The sequence below is a fragment of the Artibeus jamaicensis genome, unplaced genomic scaffold, assembly GCF_021234435.1.
Source record: "Artibeus jamaicensis isolate MK-2021 breed Jamaican fruit bat unplaced genomic scaffold, CSHL_Jam_final contig_585, whole genome shotgun sequence".
Classification (NCBI taxonomy): Eukaryota; Metazoa; Chordata; class Mammalia; order Chiroptera; family Phyllostomidae; genus Artibeus; species Artibeus jamaicensis.
The window spans coordinates 1,924,119-1,943,837 of record NW_026521894.1 but is presented as its reverse complement, the minus strand read 5'-3'; the positions used below and the strand labels follow the sequence as shown (position 1 = coordinate 1,943,837).

General features: G+C 47.0%; 1 protein-coding gene across 1 annotated transcript; it reads left to right on the top strand.

The window, feature by feature from the left end:
• Window positions 1-736: 736 nt before the first annotated feature.
• On the top strand, window positions 737-18,615 carry HTR3A (5-hydroxytryptamine receptor 3A). The gene is made up of 10 exons (XM_037151326.2): window positions 737-896; window positions 3,376-3,542; window positions 4,564-4,608; window positions 6,813-6,922; window positions 8,340-8,509; window positions 14,616-14,776; window positions 15,166-15,376; window positions 15,487-15,702; window positions 17,915-18,237; window positions 18,591-18,615. Exons 1-9 carry the CDS (start codon window positions 830-832, stop codon window positions 18,211-18,213), a joined length of 1,446 nt encoding a protein of 481 aa, XP_037007221.2. The 5' UTR covers window positions 737-829; the 3' UTR covers window positions 18,214-18,237; window positions 18,591-18,615.
• The last annotated feature ends 1,104 nt before the right edge of the window (window positions 18,616-19,719 follow it).

Sequence of the window (19,719 nt, the reverse complement as noted above, 5' to 3'; positions counted from 1 at the left end):
AGAAGAATATACACCAAAATATGATCAGTGGCTGTTTCCAGGGTATAAGCAAGTCTATAGATGATTTTAAATTTTCTCCTTTTTTTCTACAGTGAGCCTGTATTGCTATTCTATTTTAACTATACATATTAACTTTGCATAATAAAAATATACATGATAGTTATATAGTATATAAAATGATTGTGTATGTATATAAATATATATGTATGTATATTATTTCTTGAATATTTAAACACAGACACTTAGATGAAGACAAAAAGGCAGACATGTAGTGACTCCAGGTCCCCTTTTTCTGTCTGAGGGATGCCCAGTCAACTGCTTAGCTAAGAGCACTCTGTCACCCTATAGCACAAGAGAGTGTCCCTCCTGCTCTTCCTCCTCACCCCACCCAGCCCCAGCCCAATGCTAGGAAATATATGCCATGGGATATAAAGCAAGGCAGTGGTCTGGAGCACCTCTCAGAAGACAGTCTGTGCTCTTGCTCCAGGGGCTCCTGCAGCCGACTGACCCCCCACCTGGCAGAATGGGTGGACTGAGCTTCAGGGGAGTGACATCAACAGGGAAGGCTCCTCCCTCAGTGGTTCCGTCCCCTTCCCTCCCACCCTGAAACCTGATTCAGCTGAAGAATGGATTACAGGAAAACTTGGCAGCTTCCCAACACTGGTGGCCCAGGCAGCGTGAGGATGCAGCCTCAGAAGGTGCTGAGAGCAGCCAGGAGAGGCAGGCTGGCTGGGACATGAGGTTGGCCAAGTGAAAACATCCTGGCCTTCAGCGGGACTCACCCTGAACACCAGTCCACTCCGAGGTCCCCACATTGTGAGAGCTCACCATGTTGCTGAAGGTGCCACAGGCACTACTGGCCTTACTTCTGCCCATGCTCCTGACACAGGGTGAAGGTAAGGCAGGGATGGAAGACAAGTAGAACTGGCTGTCTATCTACAGAGGGGTGGTAGGGGGTGCTTGATTCCTCCCAGGCTTGAGGGAAGTTGGGTTTTGGAGTGGGGACAGCTGAAGGAAAGTCAGGAATCTTACAGCAATCTTACCACATGAGTATAAGAGCATTTTGAGGTACGATGGTCCAGCTAGAAAGTTGAGGAGGTTGAGCCCTGGGTGAGAGCAGGGCTTTCTGAGAGGGGTGTGAAGCAGCCTGCTGTATTGGAAATGCATAGACACATGCAGGAGAGGGGGTTCTCTCCTCTTTACCCTGGCCCAAGCTCATCAAAAGGCAGCTCATTTGATCTACCGCATCTTGTCATAAATGGGAATGCTGTGTTCCAGACAGGGGAATGATTTATTCAAGGTCACACAGCTTGTTAGCAGCAGAGTGGAGACCAGAACTAATGTAGTGATCTTTCCTCAGCCTCACCGGTTTTGTTGCATGGGTTCTCTGGGTCTTTGTTTCCCAGTGTTTCCTTCCAGAGCTCAACTCCAGTAACTCAAAACCTTTCTCTGCATTCCTGCCCCTCCTTCCTGCCTCTAAGGTGGATACAGGGTGTTTTAGTTATCCAAAGATCTGTTTCCTTTGCTGCAGACAGTATTTATTCTCCATTTTAAAAGGTTTTCTTCTCATCCAGAGTTGGGTTGAACTGGGGTTGGGGTACAATTAGGCTGGACATGGGGCTGGGCAGATATGAAGGGCTTACAGGCACGATGCTTTTTAGGCCCTGTGAGTTACTAGGGAAGCTCAGCGGAGCAATCAAGCCCAGGCTACAAAGTTATGACTGTCCTGGCACTTCCCTCTGAAAAATGGCCCCTTCCTCCAAGGCTCTCTTCAAGTGGTCTGAATCCCAGGCAATCGTATCTGGGCTGTTGCTGCTATAGTGAAGATACACAGGGCTCTGGGTTTTAATCTCAGTTCCTCCACTTGTTGGGTACAATACTCACCTTTCTCAACCTTGGGAATTCTTATCTGTGAAGTGAGCTATCATGACAGACACCTCAGGGAGCTCTTCTAAGACTGAAATGAATAACGTTAACTGACATTACTCCAAAGGAAATGCTCAGTAAATGCTCTCTTATCTTTACTCTCTGTCTACTCTTCCCTGTCCTGAGGGAAGCGGGAAGTTCATCAGGGCTAGGCGGAGTGAGAGGTGGGAAGGGGACTCTGTGGGACCAGTATGCTGCACAGGCTGCATACATGCCAGACAAGATGGGAGAAGAGGCAGTACTCTTTATTTTTTTAAGATTTTATTCATTTATTTTTAGAGAGGAAGGGAAGGAGAGCAAGAGAGAAACATTAATGTGTGGTTGCCTCTCGTGTGTCCCCTACTGGGAACTGGCCTGCAATCCAGGCATGTGCCCTGACTGGGAATCGAACTGCAATTGTGTAGTTCGCAGGCCCGCGCTCAATCCACTGATCTACACCAGCCAGGGCAAGGCAGTGCTCTTTAGAGAAAGCCAGGCCTGCTGGTCTCACCCTGCCAGTCCCCTCAAGGCCTTGTGGCCCATACCCTGGTCTTCTAGGGTGCTCCTCTCCCCGACAAATGCCTTTCACTTTCATATTTCTTGTTACCTTTCAGGAAGTGCTTCTAGTATTTTCCAGAAGGACATCTGAGGTGCACGTGAAATCCCCAGAGAATTGGGTTAGGGCCTAGGAGGTCAGTTTTCTCGTCACAGTTTTGTCCTTGCAGGTCTCTTGCTCTGGGAAAAATTTGGTCTCTCCTTGCTTCCTCCACACCTCACCCCAACCCTGTTCCTAACCTCATCAAATTTCCCACCCAACAAGGAAACTGGCAAATATGTATGTATATTTCCCACCCAACTGGCAAACCCTCTCCCAGGACTTTGTGTATATGTGGATACAGGAGAGAGGAGATTCTTGGAGTGGATTTTGCAAGTAGGAGAGGAGATGTCATTTTTCACTGGATGCCCACCCTTCTTTTTTTGTCAGCTGCAAGCTGAGGTCAAGAAGACAACAAGCTGTGTGGACACTGAGATTGACCTTGACTGAGGCAAATCCTCCTGCAGATCTCTGGGGTTAGAAATTGTGTACTTGGGACCACTTTTTTGGTACCCCTCTCACCTTCCAGTATCACATACGCAGGGCCAGCTCCTCTTTATTTCCCCAGAGCCCCTCAACCGGGGCCCCACAGGATGACCTCCTCTGTGCAGGTTCCTTCTCTCAACATTTCTTGGCCCTTGGCCTACTTCAGACCTCACCTGTCTTGCAATCCATCTCTGCAATCCATCTCTTTCTCTTGCAATCCATCTCTGTCTCTCGTGTAAATTAATATGTAGGTTACACTTATGAGATAATACTTTTGAATTTTAGAGGAATCTCTGCAGATAAAGTGGAAATTTCAGTTTGTGAGGTTATCTGGAAATCTTGTGAGGCGACTCAAGGATCTGATGTCCACTGTGAACTGTTCTTCCCAGCCAGGCATAGACGGGGCCTCCAGGCCCATAACACCTCCAGGCCCGCTCTGCACAGGCTGTCAGATCACCTCCTGACCAACTACAAGAAGAGTGTGAGACCAGTACGGGACTGGAGGAAGCCAACCACCGTATCCATTGATGTCATTGTCTATGCCATCCTCAGCGTGGTGAGTGCTCAGCCCCAATATGTCCCAGCTCAGAGGTGGCAGATTGAGGTGGGAGGCCATGTGAAACCAAGTCATCCAGTGGGCAGCATGGTGGACATTCAAGTACCCATAGTACCTGTGGCCTGGCATCATGCATGGCTCAGGACAGACTGCAGCACTCACCTCCGACAGAGATACCCAAACCAGAAAACTGGAGTCACCTATGTGACTGCCTCTCCCACCCTCCTACAGCCAGCAGGTCGCTTGCTACATGTGGATCTTCACACATTGCACCACGTCTCCCTTTGTAAGCTGTGTAAGGGTTTGGACCGCCCTACTCACCTCTGTGCCCTGCATTACACAGGTCCCTGGTACATGGTGGGTGTTATTCAATAGTTGTAGAGTGAGTTAATCATAAATCAATTAATTGTTGATTCTTTCATCAATTACACTAGTAGGATGGGGTGCACTGCCAAGTACAGGAGGTCGGACATTGGGCAGAGATGAACAAGAAGGCAATTGCAGAGAAGCAGGCTATTGTGTTGGATTAGGGTGAGCAGAAGCTGACGTCACAGTCCCCATTGCAGTCCATGTGGCTGTTTTGGAAAGGGAAGCTGCTAATTGAATGGGAGAGAAGGAGAGTGATGAATTTTTTACTCTGTGTGGTTTTGTACCCCATGACTTCATACTAGGGCAGGAGATAGATATAAATTTGTGTATGTATAGTATTGTTATATGTGCTTTGAATTATTATCTTCTATTACTTTGTACATATCATATATGTAAAATATAGTAGAAGATAATAAAAGGTATATATAACTGCATGTCTATGTGGATGAAGAAAGAATCATTGTATTTCTTTCTATATGTATCCTAGTAAAAGACCAACTTTTCCTGGCTGGCCCTTCTCCTGCCCCTTTTCTTCACTCTCACTTCTCAAGTAATCGTGGACACAAAGTAGCAGCTTTTCCTGGGGTTCATGTGTGTAGGGTGGACCCCAGCCCACAAGGCCACCTATGCCAAGCTCCCTTTCCTTTCCCAGGATGAGAAGAATCAGGTACTGACCACCTACATCTGGTACCGGCAGGTGAGCAGGCCAGCCCTTTGCCCTCCACCTCATTTCCTGGGACAGGACTTACCCTTCCAAGAGGGATTGCTCCACTTCGGGGTGTTGGGAACTTCAGAGGCCTTGATGAGGGAAGGTGGGGGGAGGTTCATGGGCGTATTCAGCATGAGATCCAGAAGGCTGGGCTCCCCTAACTCAGGACTGGGAGTGGAAGGGAACTGAAAGATCAGTGCAGAAAAAATCCTCTGAATCCCCTCTGGGTCCTACAGTTCTTCATGGCATCCCAAACCAGTGCGTGTCCAACCTTTGCTGAATGAACACCTTCAGTGACTGGGGACCCAGAGGCAGCTACTTTACTTTCAAGCAGCTCTAATTGCTAGGAAGTCTTCTTTCTATTAAGCCAAACTGGACAACAACCAAACTGGGCGATTGAAACAGGATAAACCATCCACTCAGTCTTCATGTCCTTGGCCATTTCCCAGTCTTCCAGCAACTGATGGTCATTGGTTAGGTAGTGATGTGTGGAATTTCTGAGGCCTTGGCAGCAATTCTGGCTTGGAGCTGGTGAGGAGGGCAGGCAAACAATGGTGGCTGCAGTCCACAGGTGTGTCGTGCTCTGGTAGTAACTGGGCATGTGGGGCAGGTGTCAGAACAGAGGGAAAGCCAAAACAGCTCAAGGCAGGGGCAGAAGAGGGTAGGCAGGGAGAGAGGGCAGTTCATAGAGGTCAAGCCTGAGAGAGACTCTGAGTACATGCCTGACATACAAGGGTTTCTGTTAAATCTCTCCCTGCCCTTCCTGGACACACTGCACCACAACCAGCTTATGGGACAGAAAGTGGGGCAAAAGAAGAATCCAGAAACTGATTCCTGACACACTGCTCCCTTTCTGTCTCAGAGAGATCTGAGCATGCCCTGCCACAGGTGAAGGGACCCAAGCAAGAATAGGCATCCTGGGACTCTTTTCCTGGGACACAGTGCCTAGATACCACCTCTGGGCCTCTAGAGTCACTTGTCTGCCCCTGCAGTGAGGGGATGCCAGTCTCTACAGGCTAAGGGACTGGAATTAGAGACACTAACCAGACCCACAATGAGCTCACAGACTAGTGCAGACCACAGATGCATGAACAGACAATTACATGCAGCCACCCCAAGACAACAAGGCAAGATGTCAAGTATGAAAGCACAGAGGAAGCTCATAAGCCTGCCTTGGGAGTAAATAGACAGTGCCTTAAGCCTAGAAAGGTGAGTAAGACTCACCTTGATAAAGAAAACAGAGATTATAGTATGGGAGAGGGGCCAGGGTATTTAGAGACGTGGAGGTTTCCACAGCATTTAATTCCATGTGGCTGGAGTGTAGACTTCACAGAGAAGCATGGCAAAAAAAAAAAAAAAAAAAAGGTAGAGACAGATATGTAAGTCTTCGTTGACCACAGGTTTAACTTCATGTTATTGCCAATGAGGTACCACTGAGGAATTTTAAGCAAAAGTGCAACATGATAGAATTTACATTGTATGTTTCTATAATGGTATTATGCATTATATTCTGTTTTATAACCTTTACGATGTTTGTTCTCTGCTTTTTTCCTAGTGATTTGAAAGATATCCTTATTTTAATCTAGTCATGCTTGTATTCACTTCACACTATTTTGTCTAGTTATCAATGATAATAAATAAATATAGTCTATATGCTTCTGAACCATACACCCAATATTTAGTAGGCCAGTCCTCATAGACCACTTCCACTGACCCACCATCCTTTTCCCATGTTTTCAAATAGAATGTGAAATAATCAAATACAGATCTATTTTAGGTCAGTTATTCTGGCAGGATAGTGGAGAAAGCATTGACCAAACTTAGCAGTAACCTTCTCTGCCCTGTGAGGTGCTTGCTATTATCCCCATTTATGTATGTGCAGACCATGACCCAAGAAAGTATTTGTTTAAGATCCCTCAGTTGGTGGCAGGGGATTCAAGACATTAGAAATGACTGAATGCTTTCACTGGGAGAGGATACAGCTATCTTGTGTTTGCATATAGGGAGTGCATGAGTGCAGATGTGGGAGGCTCTCAGGTACCCGAGTGTTTTGGGTGCCAGTGACACCCAGATTTCTCCAAGAAGATACCTACCTGTCTCCTGGCACTGAGTGGTGAAGTTAGCCTGAGCTGGGGACAAGTCCCGACCAAGACAGAGAGGGCTGCCCCTGACCATTCCTGCTCCTTCTCTAGTACTGGACTGATGAATTTCTCCGGTGGAACCCCGAGGACTTCAACAATATCACCAAGCTGTCCATCCCCACAGACAGCATTTGGGTCCCGGACATTCTCATCAATGAGTTGTGAGTACTGCCCTCAGATGCTAGCGGCCAGGTAGCTCCCAGCTGGGGAAGGCTGGAGCAGGGAGACCAGGTCACTATTGCTGCGTTAGGGATGTCCCACCCAGACTTGTAGAGCAGTAGGTCAATTAGCTTGGGTCCAAATTCCCTGTTGTCGTTCTCTTTTCTTTTTGAAAACTCCTCTTTTTTCTACGATTAATGTTGAAACCCCACACTTCTTGATCTATGGGCCCCTTCGTAGGGAAAGGAAGCCAGTGAAAGAATTCACACTTATAATAGCCAATGAGGAACAGCTGCATTTTTAAAGGGACAGTAATGTTACTGAAAAGAATGAAGTGCTGGTGGTGGCCACTGCTCCTGGCCACAAGGGAGATGCGGGGTTAGGAGACAGTGACATCTCTCAAGTCACACATGTGCCTGACCAGCCATGAATTGCACCTTCAATCTGAAGTGGGTCCCACTAGCCTTTATTCTCAGCAGCCAGACACTGTATCTTTGGTCCCAGCCAACATTCCTTCTCCCCATCCTTCAGGTTCCTTCAGGTTTCAGTGCCCAGGCTTCTGGGGCCAGTGCAGAGAACATGGCTGGGGGAGACAGATGGAAGGAGAAGGTGGTAGGGTCAGCAGTCATCTCCCACCCAGGACCCACTGCATTGCCTAACTCCGGGGGTGCCACTCACACTGTTTTTCATGAGAGGCAGTTGACCTACAGCCTGTGCCCTGCATAGTTCAGGCCAGAGAGATTCAGGGAGATTCCAGTTTCTGGCCACAGTGAAGCAGCTTTAGTCTTCAGTTCTCATCTCTCAACCCAATTCCACAGAAGGCTGCAGGCTCAGGACCCCCGGTTCAGACCACTGCATGCAACAGTGGTCACTTGGGAGACCCTGGGGGTCAGGAATCTGCTGAGAAAGCAGAACAAAGTCTCTACCTTGCCCCAATTCTTCTCAATGATTTTTCTAGTTCCTTTTCCTCCAGAGATAATTAGTCTCATTTCACAGGACTTCTAGCAATGGGAGGTCAGGACAAGCCCAAGTCAGGGTGAAACCCACCAACCTGCCCGTTGCCACAGGACTGGTCACCCTGGGAGTGGAGCTCTGTGCAGGATAGAGGGGGGCAGCATAAGGACAGCTGAGCGTACTCCTTGGAGTCTGTGGCATTTGGGGTCCATGGATCATGCCTGCATTTTGTGGCTAGGTTGCCAGAGGGATAAAGGAGAAATGCCTTTATTCAGGAATACATGACAAGTAGCCATGCATTATCTAAGATAGGTAAGAAGGTTAGAAAAACAGAGTCCGGGCAAAACTGTCCTGCTGCCTTGGCCCTTCCTGAATTTCTTTCCCTGCTGGGTGTCTTGGAGACGTTCAGACTCCCAGGGCTTGATCTGCTTTTAAGCCCCAAACTAACCCTTCGTTTTTGGCCAGTGTGGACGTGGGGAAGTCTCCAGATATCCCATATGTATATGTCCAACATCACGGTGAGGTCCAGAACTACAAGCCCCTCCAGGTGGTGACTGCCTGCAGCCTCGACATCTACAACTTTCCCTTCGATGTGCAGAACTGCTCCCTGACATTCACCAGCTGGCTGCACACCAGTGAGTACAGGGGTGCCTTCTACAGGCGCAGAGGGGGCCAGGGGCACCTGAGCAAGGAGCCCACCCTGGATGCAGTCTCCCTCACCCAACTTACTTACTTATCACTTATTTCTTTTTATCACTCTCTCTCTCTCTCTTTTTTTTTTTAGTTTCATTGATTCCTAGAGATGGGACATTGTACACTGTGTAAGAATATATTCAAACAGTTATTAAATTCTATACATGGGGCTCAAGAACAATACCAATAAGTTCCCTGATGAACTGGAACTGTTCCTGTACTTTCTTCACATTTTGTTTCTCTTTGCTGTTGTTGTGTAATATTTTCAAGAAAAGCAGCAAAATACCGATGAAAAAGCAGTCACAGCTACCACCCTGGTGTTTGGGAGACCTGGGTTCTGGTCCTGGCTCCACCCTGTTCCCACCCACTGTGTGACTTGAGTAATATCTGCTCTGAACGTCACTTCCCTCATCAGTAAAATGAGTTTTAAGCCAGCCATGCAATTTTTAATGGTACTCAGGAGACTACAAGGGTGCTTTACCGGTTTTTACAAATACCCAGTATTAATCTCACAGGTTCTAGGGCTTAAATATCCATCCATATGCACCATCAAAGTTTCCTTTTTTGCTTATTTAAATAGTTTTATTGTCCTCAGTGACTGACATTATAATCTTCTCTGTTTTTTTAATGTTACTCAATTTCATACTTAATATATCAAGATGAGGATTTCTTTCTTTTTTCTTTTTTTTAACCCACTTGCAATTTACTGGGTTTCTTCTATCTGAGGATTGGAATCTTTCAATGATCCGGGAAAGTTCTCAGCCTTTATGTCTTCAAATATTTGTCCTTCTTCTATCATGTCCTTCTGAAATTCCAAATAGATACAGGTTAGACTGTCTTTTTCTCTCCTCCGTGTCTCTCATTCCCTCTGGCACAGATTCCACCTCTATGCATCTCTGGACTGCATTCCAAACAGGGCCTTCAGGTCTACTTTCTAGCTTACCGGCTCTTCATCTGAGTGCGATCTGCTGTTTAGTCAGTCCACGGAGCTTTAATCTCAGTAATGCATTTTTCATTCCTAGGTAGTCTATTTGGATCTTTTTAAAATCCATTTGTTCTTTGTCCACATTTTCAGTCTCTTCAGAACTGTAACCAAATGTATTAAACTCAGTTAATTTTTAAGCGATTGATTTATTTGTTTTTATTGAGGTAAAATATACCTAACATAAGATTTATCATTTTAACCACTTTAAGCGCACAGCTCTGTGGCATTCAGTCCATTCACATTGCTGTGCAATCATCAGCACCATCCCTCTCCAGAATTTTTTATTTTTTAAATATATAATCTTTATTATGTTTTTCCCATTAAAATTTAGTCCCCTTATACCCTCCTCCCCCCAGCAATCACCACCCTGTTGCCCATGTCCTTGAGTCCTTTTTCCTTTTTTTTCTTTTTTTTAAAATTTTTTTATTGATTATGCTGTTACAGTTGTTCTATTCCCCCCTTCATTCCCCTCCACCCTACCCCCCATCCCCACCATTACCCCCCCTTTAGTTTATGTCCATGTGTCTCAAGTTCTTTAGATTCTATATTTCCCATGCTATTCTTGCCCCCCCCCATTTATTTTCTATCTACTGTCTATGCTACTTATTTTCTGTACCTTCTCTCCCCTTCTCCTCCTCCCACTCCCCTGTTGCTAACCCTCCTTGAGATCTTCATTTCTATGTTTCCACTGCTGATCTAGCTGTCCTTTTAGTTTGCTTTTGTTTTAGGTGTGGTTGTTAATAACTGTGAGTTTGCTGTCCTTTCACTGTTCATATTTTTATCTTCTTTTTCTTAGATAAGTCCCTTTAATATTTCATATAATAAGGGCTTGGTGATGATGAACTCCTTGAATTTGATCTTATCTGAGAAGCACTTTATCTGTCCTTCCATTCTAAATGAAAGTTTTGCTGGATAGAGTAATCTTGGTTGTAGGTCTTTGGATTTCATGACTTGGAATACCTCTTTCCAGCCCCTTCTTGACTGGAAGGTCTCTTTTGAGAAATGCGCTGACAGTCTGATGGGGACTCCTTTGTAGGTGACTGTCCCTTTAGCTCTTGCTGCTTCTAGGATTCTCTCCTTCATTTTAATCTTGGCTAATGTAATGATGATGTGCCTTGGTGTGTTCCTTCTTGGGTCCAACTTCTTTGGGACTCTCTGAGGTCCCTGGATTTCCTGGAAGTCTATTTCCTTTTCCGGATTGGAGAAATTCTCCTTTATTATTTGTTCAAATAAGTTTTCCACTGGTGGCTGTGCCTTTCCCCCTTCTGGTACCCCTACAATTCGGATGTTGGAGCGTTTAAAGATGTCCTGGAGGTTCCTAAGACTCTCCTCATTTCTTTGAATTCTTGCTTCTTCACTCTTTTCTGTTTGGCCATTATTTGCTTTCTTCTGGTCCACTCCATTGATTTGAGTCCCAGTTTCCTTTTCATTGCTATTGGTTTCCTGTGCAATTCCATTCATTTCAATTTGTTTCTCCTTCATATATTTGTCTAATTTGTGGCTATAATCAACCAGTTCTGTGAGGATCCTGATGACCAGTGTTTTAAACTGTGCGTCTGAGAGTTTTGCTATTTCTTCATCACTTAGATTTATAGGCTGTGGGGCTTTGAGATCTTCTTGAGCCGTTTTTGGTCTGTTTGCACCCTTTAAGTGTGAGGAGAGGAGCGTTGGACTACCAGGTCGCTGGGTTGTGACGCTGTATGTGGGGGCGTGGTCAGAGCCGGGAAATGGCGGCACCTTCTGCTGTTTCGCACCGCTGGGTGAGGAGCAGAGGCTTAGGTGGTTCACCTGGGCCGGGCCACTCAGAGTCGCTGGGTTATGTCGCTGTATGTGGAGGTGGGGTCAGAGCAGGGAAATGGCAGCGCCCTCCCTGCCACTTGCCCTGGGGACCGGCTGGGTCCCGGTCCAATCGCCCACTTTCTTGCTTGTCTATCCTCGAACCAATGCGCAACCACAGTCAACCCGCAGCCCTGCTTCCTCGCTGTTTCCCCCGAGGTCGCTCACTCGGTCACTCACTAGGTCCAACCCTGTGCCTGGATTCCGTGCGCCTGAGTCCGTCTGACCGAGTTTGCCTGTGCAATCCTGCTCCACCAGCTGCTGGTTTCGCCCCTTTCTGGTCAGGCTGAAGAATTTGTTGTTAACAGACTTCCAAAAAGTTCAATTTTCTGTGTTCTGGCTGCGTTTTCTGTTGCTAATATTTAGTTGTCTCTAAACTTGGTTGTGTGAGAAGGCACGGCGTCTCCACCTATGCCTCCATCTTGGCGGAAGTCCCCTTTTTCCTTTTTGCTCAATCCCTCCCCCTGAACTAGCTAACATCTACGAGTCTGTCTCTGTTTTGCATGTTAATTCAGTTTGTTCATTAGATCCCACATATGAGTGAAATCATATGGTATTTGTCTTTCTCTGACTGGCTTATTTCACTTAGTGTAATGTTCTCCAGGTCCATCCATGCTGTCGAAAAAGGTAAGGTTTTCTTTTTTATGGCTGAGTAGAATTCCATTGTGTGAATTTCCCATAGTTGTTTTATTTTTTTAAGGTTTTGTTTATTTTTACAGAGATGGGAAGAGAAGGCGATAGGGAGAGAAATGTGTGGTTGCCTCTCATGTGCTCCCTACAGGTGACCTGGTCTGCAACCCAGGCATATGCCTGAGTGGGAATCAAACCGGCAACCCTTTGGTTCACAGTCCCACACTCAATCCACTGAGCTGCACCAGCCAAGGCCCATAGTTGTTTTATCAATTCATCTGTTGATGGACACTTGGGCTGCTTCCATATCTTGGTGATTGTAAATAACAGTGCAATAAACGTAGGGGTGCTTATGTTCTTTCAAATTAGTGTTTTGGGTTCTTCAGTTATAGTCCCATCACTTATTTTCTTAATACACTAAGCCACTACTTCCTTGTCCTCCAAATGGGATTAATATGGTTGCCCTATGTTTCCTTCAGTCATTATGCTGGTTGAATGAGACCATTTGAACTGACTGAAGACACTCAGTAAGGACCAATTCTTTCCCAGTATCACTAACAGAATCTGGCACTCAGTGTTTCCCAAAGCCACCCACTTCTCCTCTCCACTGATGGATGCACCCTCCCCTAATGCTTTCTTATCTTTCCTCTCTCTCTGATCTTCCCTGTCCTGAGGGAAGTGGGAAGTTTGTCAGGGATAGGCCAGTGAGAGGTGGGAAGGGGACTCTGTGGGACCAGTGTGCTGCACAGGCTGCATACATGCCAGACAAGATAGGAGAAGAGGCAGTGCTCTTTAGAGAAAGCCAGGCCTGCTGGTCTCACCCTGTCAGTCCCCTCAAGGCCTTGTGGCCCATACCCTGCTCTTCTAGGGTGCTCCTCTCCCCAACAAATGCCTTTCACTTTCATATTTCTTGTTACCTTTCAGGAAGTGCTTCTAGTATTTTCCAGAAGGACATCTGAGGTGCACATGAAATCCCCAGAGAATTGGGTTAGGGCTTCCTTGTGGGTCCCCTCCTTCATTCTTGTCCACTCCAATTCATGCTCCTCAGAGCAAGTGGAGATCTTAATTAAAATATAGATCTCATCATATCTCTCTGTGCTTAAAACCCTCAAGAGCTTCCCAGCACTGCTGAAACCAAAACCTCCACCTAGCCAACAGGGCCCTGCAAAGTCTGGACAGGCCCACAGTCCATTCCTCTAGGCCTCATTTCACTCCCCGAGATCTGCTCCAGGCCAGCTGCCTCCTTCCCAAGCCCACCACACCTCTTCTTTCCCTTTATCGCATGTGCTTCATATCCTAGGCCACCTTGTCCCTACTACTCCCTCTCCTGCTTCCTTCTTGTTCCATTCCTGCCCCCACCACACTTGGACTGGCCAACTCCTTCACTCACCTTTGAATCACAGCCTCAGCGTCAGTTCCTTGGGGAAGCTCCCTGTCAGTCCCGAGATTAGACATCCCAATGCCCAAATTTAGAGCCTCCTGTTTGTCTTCCACTTCTATTGCATTTGTGAGTACTTGTTCAATGTCTACTTCTCTACCAGATATAAACAGAGAGAGGGCAGGGCCATGATTCTTTTCCACCATTAGATGCCCGTCACAGTACCTAGCACAGGCAGGGTCCCGAGAGACTTATATTGAATGGACAAACACGAGCTGCTCATTAAGGTCTGTGGAAGTGAGTGTCACACTACTGCAAAAAGACCCCCTCCATTTCTATTCTTATTTTATTACATTTACTGTGAGTTGCAAAAGTGTTATGTAACTTCCTTGAACAAAACCCAAAATTACAAATGATCTTTGAACTTTGACTTTTACCCTCATTTCCAAACTCTCCACAACTCCCCACACCGAGGCTTCACTGTCAGCAGTGTAAATGTCAGATCCTTCTCCATCCTTTGCACGTACACACATACAACACATGTATGGAAAGTACATGGAAATGATAGGTTTTTACATAAATGTATCATTTAAGCTACCGCTACTTGTTTCTTTTTCTCAACAAGAGACGTGGGACATTTTTCCAAGCTAATGCATATTTAGATATCCCTCACAAACTCTCACTGCTGTGGAATGCCCCATGGTTTGGAGTTTATTAGGTATTTTCTTGATTGGTGGACTTTTAGGTCTTTCCCATTATCTTACTGAAATGGATATTACTGTCCTAGTGTGTGTATATATCTGTTTCTTTAGTATAGATACAGAGACACTAAACCATTGTTCTGGAAGTGGGGGTTTTGCTTGTTTCCTTATCCAGGCAGCTCTATGAAGGCAAAAAGGGGAACAGTATTGACTTTTTTTCATTTTCCAAAAGGATAAATCTAGCAGGAAAACCCAGAAATATGAGCAAAAAGTGTGTGTGTTGGTGGGGAGGGCTTTTTAAGAAATGGTTTGTTTGGTCCGTTGCATTTTGCTATGTGTTTCATTCAAGACTTCATTTCCCTCACCACAGCCCTATTACACAGATGGGTACAGTATGCACAACTACTTCAGTTTATAGCTGAAGAAACTGAGGCTGCAGATTAAGAGCTGAAACATACTAAGCTGTGTGGTTGCTCCAGACACCAGATTCCACAGCTGGCTTATTTCTTCCCTCTCAGTCCAGGACATCAACATCTCCCTGTTGCGCTCACCAGAAAAAGTGAAGTTTGACAAGAGTGTCTTCATGAACCAGGGCGAGTGGGAGCTTCTAGGGGTGCTGACCCAGTTCCGGGAGTTCAGTATGGAAAGCAGTGACTGCTATGCAGAAATGAAGTTCTATGTGAGTGGAATAGGGAGTGGATGTGGGGAAAATAATGACCAGAACTACTGGATTATCATACCCAGGTAGCCTTAAGGAGGCACAAGTGGAGGAACCCATGGGTCAGGAATGTGACCCTGACCTTTGCCCAAGTCCAGGCTCCCATTCATCTCACAATCACTTCAATGAGGGAGATGGACAACAACCGAATTGTTCCTCATTTATCCTGAACAGCCACAAGCCTGTATCCAGAGGCATGATATGGGGGTCCATGTCCTTCTCTGAACAAATCAGGTTGAAAGCTTTACCAAGCAAGGGGGTCAGGGATGAGGTGGTGGTTCCTGGCCACCACCCCATCCCTGGGGTGGTTCCTGCCCCAGACTCCCCCCAGACCTCTTTCCTGGTCCCAGGTGGTCATCCGCCGGCGGCCCCTATTCTATGTGGTCAGCCTGCTGCTGCCTAGTATCTTCCTCATGGTCATGGACATTGTGGGCTTCTACCTGCCCCCAGAGAGTGGTGAGAGGGTCTCCTTCAAGATCACACTCCTTTTGGGCTACTCTGTCTTCCTGATCATTGTGTCTGATACGCTGCCAGCCACTGCCATTGGCACTCCACTCATTGGTAAGGCCTGCTCCTGGGGAAGATCTTGGTGTGGCTGAGGACGCAAGGAATGGACCACTCCCACCTCCTGTATGTGTTTTCCCCTCTCTCCCCCATGCTGGGGCACACAGGTGTCTACTTTGTTGTGTGCATGGCTCTCCTGGTGATAAGCTTGGCTGAGACCATCTTCATCGTGCGGCTGGTGCACAAGCAAGACCTGCAGCAGCCTGTGCCTGCCTGGCTGCGGCACCTGGTTCTCGAGAAAGTCGCCCTGCTGTTTTGCCTAGGGGAGCAGCCAACTTCCCATAGGTACCACTCCCAAGCCTCCAAGACTGACGATTGCTCAGGTGAGAGGGAATGGGAGAGTCCTATATGAAGGGGCCACTTCTGACCTGGATGCAAGGACATGGTGGAGGGTCTCTGGAGGATATACCATGCCCAAGAGGCTGGGCAGGGCCTGGGAATCAGGCAGTGCCCTGCACATGGCATCCCACACACAACCTCACTGGGAGGGGGCAGCCCAAAGTGTCAATCTTTCTGCCCCTTCATGTGCTCTTATCAGTCCTGGTGTGTGGACAGGGTAAGAGTAGGAGTCCAAGAGGCCAAGCTGAGATTTCCAGGCTGAGAGTGGCTTCTCTCTGAGGACCCAAAATTGGATCAAATAGATGCCCCTCAGGTAGTTATCTGCCTTCTTGCACCACGTGGTTAAATATTGCAGCCAGGATCTCTAAAATGCTCTAAATCTTTTAAAAATTTTTCTTATTTATTTACTTTTTTAGATAAAGGGGGGGAGGGAGAAAGAGAGGGAGAGAAACATCGATGTGCAAGATTGATTGGTTGCCTCTCCCACACCCCCAACTGGGGACCTGGCCTGCAACCCAGACATGTGCCCTGACTGGGAATCAAACCAATGACCTTGATTCACAGGCCCAACCCTCAACCCACCGAGCCACACCAGCCAGGGCTAAAACTCTCTAATTCTAATCAGCTCAAAGAACCTTAGAATTTTAACTACCTATGAGGCGGAGAGACAGGGGTGCAGAGGGACACTAAGTGTGGAGCTCATACCCCCTGAGGAATTCTTACAGTAAGCAGCCATTTGCTGGTGGTCGTGGGGGGTGGTTTGTTGGTTTATTTTGAGCATTTGGGACCAGGCACGTGCCAAGCATTTTCTGTGCCTTACCCCAGTGGTGGCCCACTAGGATTCTCATCCTCATTTTTCAAATGAGGACACAGGGGTACATAAAGGCCAAATAATTGCTCTAAGTCACAGAGCCAGGAACTGGTAACGTGTGATTTGAAATCAGGCCCACCTGACTCGAAGCTAGTGTTTTAAACCACTTTACCCCACCCCATTCCTTTTTGTCCCTTCCTCTGGCAAGAAGGCCAGGCCTTCTGCAGAAGATGTTCCATTAACCTAAGACCATCTCATCATGATCTACTGAGCTACAGCAATAATTTTCCTCTCATGGCACATATAAACTAATTACTAAAATTCTGCAGCACACCGAAATATATGGTATATTTTTTAGCAGACCTGACAAAAGAATAGGTATAAGTTTGATTCATCCATACTGGATGTTTATTGTTGTTTTGGCAGTTATCATTTTTTTGTATTTCACAATCTAGGGGTAAAGAGGTCAGTGCCCCGACTCAATAGTCAGGTATTGCATGTTTTAAAAATTCTTGCAGTGCACCAGTGGGTCTCAGCACACCTGCTGAAAATTGCTGAATTCGGGCACCAGCCTAAGGCCCAGTCTCCCTTGGCAAAGGCAGTCACGTCTGAAGGTGTGTTTTCTGGCGCAGGAGGACTCAGAGTCATGGAGATAAGGGGGCCGAGGCACTATGGCATCATGGAGAGAGCAGTGGGTTCAGGCGCTAGATATCTAGGCCCTGGTGACCACACTATTAAATATTGCTCCAGCTTTGTGACCACATGCTAGTCACTTAACCTCTCTGAGCTTTAGCACATTCATACAAAGAGTGTAGATAATTATTTACCCTACTCTGCTCTTTCATGGGACTGTTGTAAAGTTCACGTGAAATAATGAAAATCAAATTGCTGGGGAAAGCCCATGAGTTGTTTTTTTTTTTTAAGGTGCATGGGGGCCTGTGAACCAGAGAATTGTGGTTCGATTCCCAGTCAGGGCACATGCCTTGGTTGCAGGCCAGTTCCCAGCAGGGGACACGCAAGAGGCAACCATACATTGATATTTCTCTCCCTCTCTCCTTCCCTTCCCTTCTAAAGATAAATGAATGAAATCTTTAAAAAAACATTTTTTTAAAGGTGCATGGGAAAAATAAACACCAAATTCATGATGCTGGTGACTTGGGGAGGGGAGAGAGGACGTGACTAAGGAGGGAATACAGGAATCTTCAGTTGTATTGGCCTTCTTAATTTGCTTAAGTTGGATGGTGGGTAGATAAACATGTCAGTTATTAACGATACTCTTTATGCCTGAAGTTGTTCATAATAAAAATTTCTGTAGGCTAAAGAAACCTAAGGGACAAGCCATCTGGCTGGGGGTCCCTTCCTTGCCAATACTCTTCTCCTTCTAGACATGGGAAACCACTGCAGCCATGTGGGCGGACCCAGGGATGTGGACAAAACCCTGAGGGGCAGAGGCAGCCCTCCCCCACCGCCACGAGAGACCTCCCTGGCTGTGCGTGGGCTGCTCCAGGAGCTGGCCTCCATCAGGCACTTCCTAGAGAAGCGTGAGGAGAGTCGAGAGGTGGCCCGGGACTGGCTGCGCGTGGGCTCCGTGCTGGACAGGCTGCTCTTCCGCGTGTACCTGCTGGCAGTGCTGGCCTACAGTGTCACCCTGGTCACACTCTGGTCCATCTGGCAGTATTCCTGATAGGCACAGCCCAGCAGGGGGAAGGTACGACTTAGGGTGGGGATGGGGGTTTTCAGGGCTCAGGGAATGCCAGGGGTATTCTCAAAACACATACACAGTTCCATCGCCATTTCCAATGCCAATTTGCCTCAGCAATCCCAAACCAGGGCCTTAAACGAGGGCCTCCCCCAAAACCTTAGTGTTCAAGACCCTTACAATCTCCCCCACACCCACCTGTCCATCATGGCTTTAAAACAAGTTGCCTTAGAACAGAAGGAACCCATGCATCCCCTAACTTCACTCTATGTACCTATGCATTAAGCCCTGGTCTTTCCACTGGCACCTTCCTAAATAAGGCACTTTGGAATTCTGCTCACCTCCCTCAATGTTGTTTTTAGATTGAAGGCGCCAATGGAAACCAATCTACTACTCGGGCGTGATAACTACATTAGGTTCATCCAACTCTAACTTCTCCTTCTTCACCTCACCTGTGACCACTTCTCTGAACACTCATGTGTCATCAGATGGTGGGGGTGGGGGAAATAAAATGTGATAAATCCCCTCTTGTTGACCATTTGTCAGGATCTGGGTGTGTGGATGAAGAAATTTAGAGTTACTGGTGAAAATGAGGTTGGAGGATTAGCTGTGGTTTCCATTGTTTGGTGCTTCCTGCCCCTAAGGAGTCGGGCGGTGACCAATGATGGCTGTTGTAAAGAAGAAACAGCCCTGACTGGTGTGGCTCAGTGGGTTGCGCATTGTCCTGCAAATCAAAAGATCACTGGCTGGATTCCTGGTCGGGGCACATGCCTGGGATGTGGGCCAGGTTCCTAGTTGGAGGCAACCAACTGATGTTTCTCACCCTCTCTTTCTCCTTCTCTTCTCCTCTCTCTAAAAATAAATTAATTAAAAAAAAGAAAAAGAAGAAACAATTGGAGGTGGGATTTAAGGCGGGAGGGTCAGGACCATGAACACCCAGCAATGGATAGGTGGGGAGGGGGCAACTCAGTTCTGCGATTTCTGGAAAGATGCGGGAAGGATCCACAGTCCTCCTGCAAGAGAATCCTACAGAGGCCATAAGAGCATCAGCACCATGGCCAGCACCAGCAGGTTTGGCCTTCGAAAGATGGAGGCAGCAGTGGTTTGATTTTTTTTTTTTTAATATCCTTTGGGAACCCTCAACAGCCAGCCCCTAGCACATCTGCCAGCAGGCAGGACCATGAGAGAGGCAGGAGGCAGCATCAGGGGCATGGTCTTTCATCTCACTTGTCACTTCTGACTCCCTCTCCCAGATGTCAGGGTTTGAGACAGGCTGAGCAGCCTCCCAACTCAGTGCATCCCCTTAACAAGCATTCAGAGGGAAGGAATGCTAAAACGCACCAGGAGTGGCCATTTCAGTGTCCTCCGTGTTTGTCTGAGGCTTGCTCTGATTCTCCCTTTCTCCTGCCAGCCATGTCCCTCCCCCTTGTGTCGGGCTGCTTGTCACTCAGAGAAAAACATACACAGGGACTGAACACACCAGGCTAAAGG

Coding starts and splice junctions, on each gene's coding strand:
- HTR3A (XM_037151326.2), top strand. CDS start 830: ATGTTGCTGAAGGTGCCACAGGCACTACTGGCCTTACTTCTGCCCATG. Junction 4,609..6,812: donor CCTACATCTGGTACCGGCAG/GTGAGCAGGCCA, acceptor CTCCTTCTCTAG/TACTGGACTGATGAATTTCT. Junction 14,777..15,165: donor ATGCAGAAATGAAGTTCTAT/GTGAGTGGAATA, acceptor TCCTGGTCCCAG/GTGGTCATCCGCCGGCGGCC.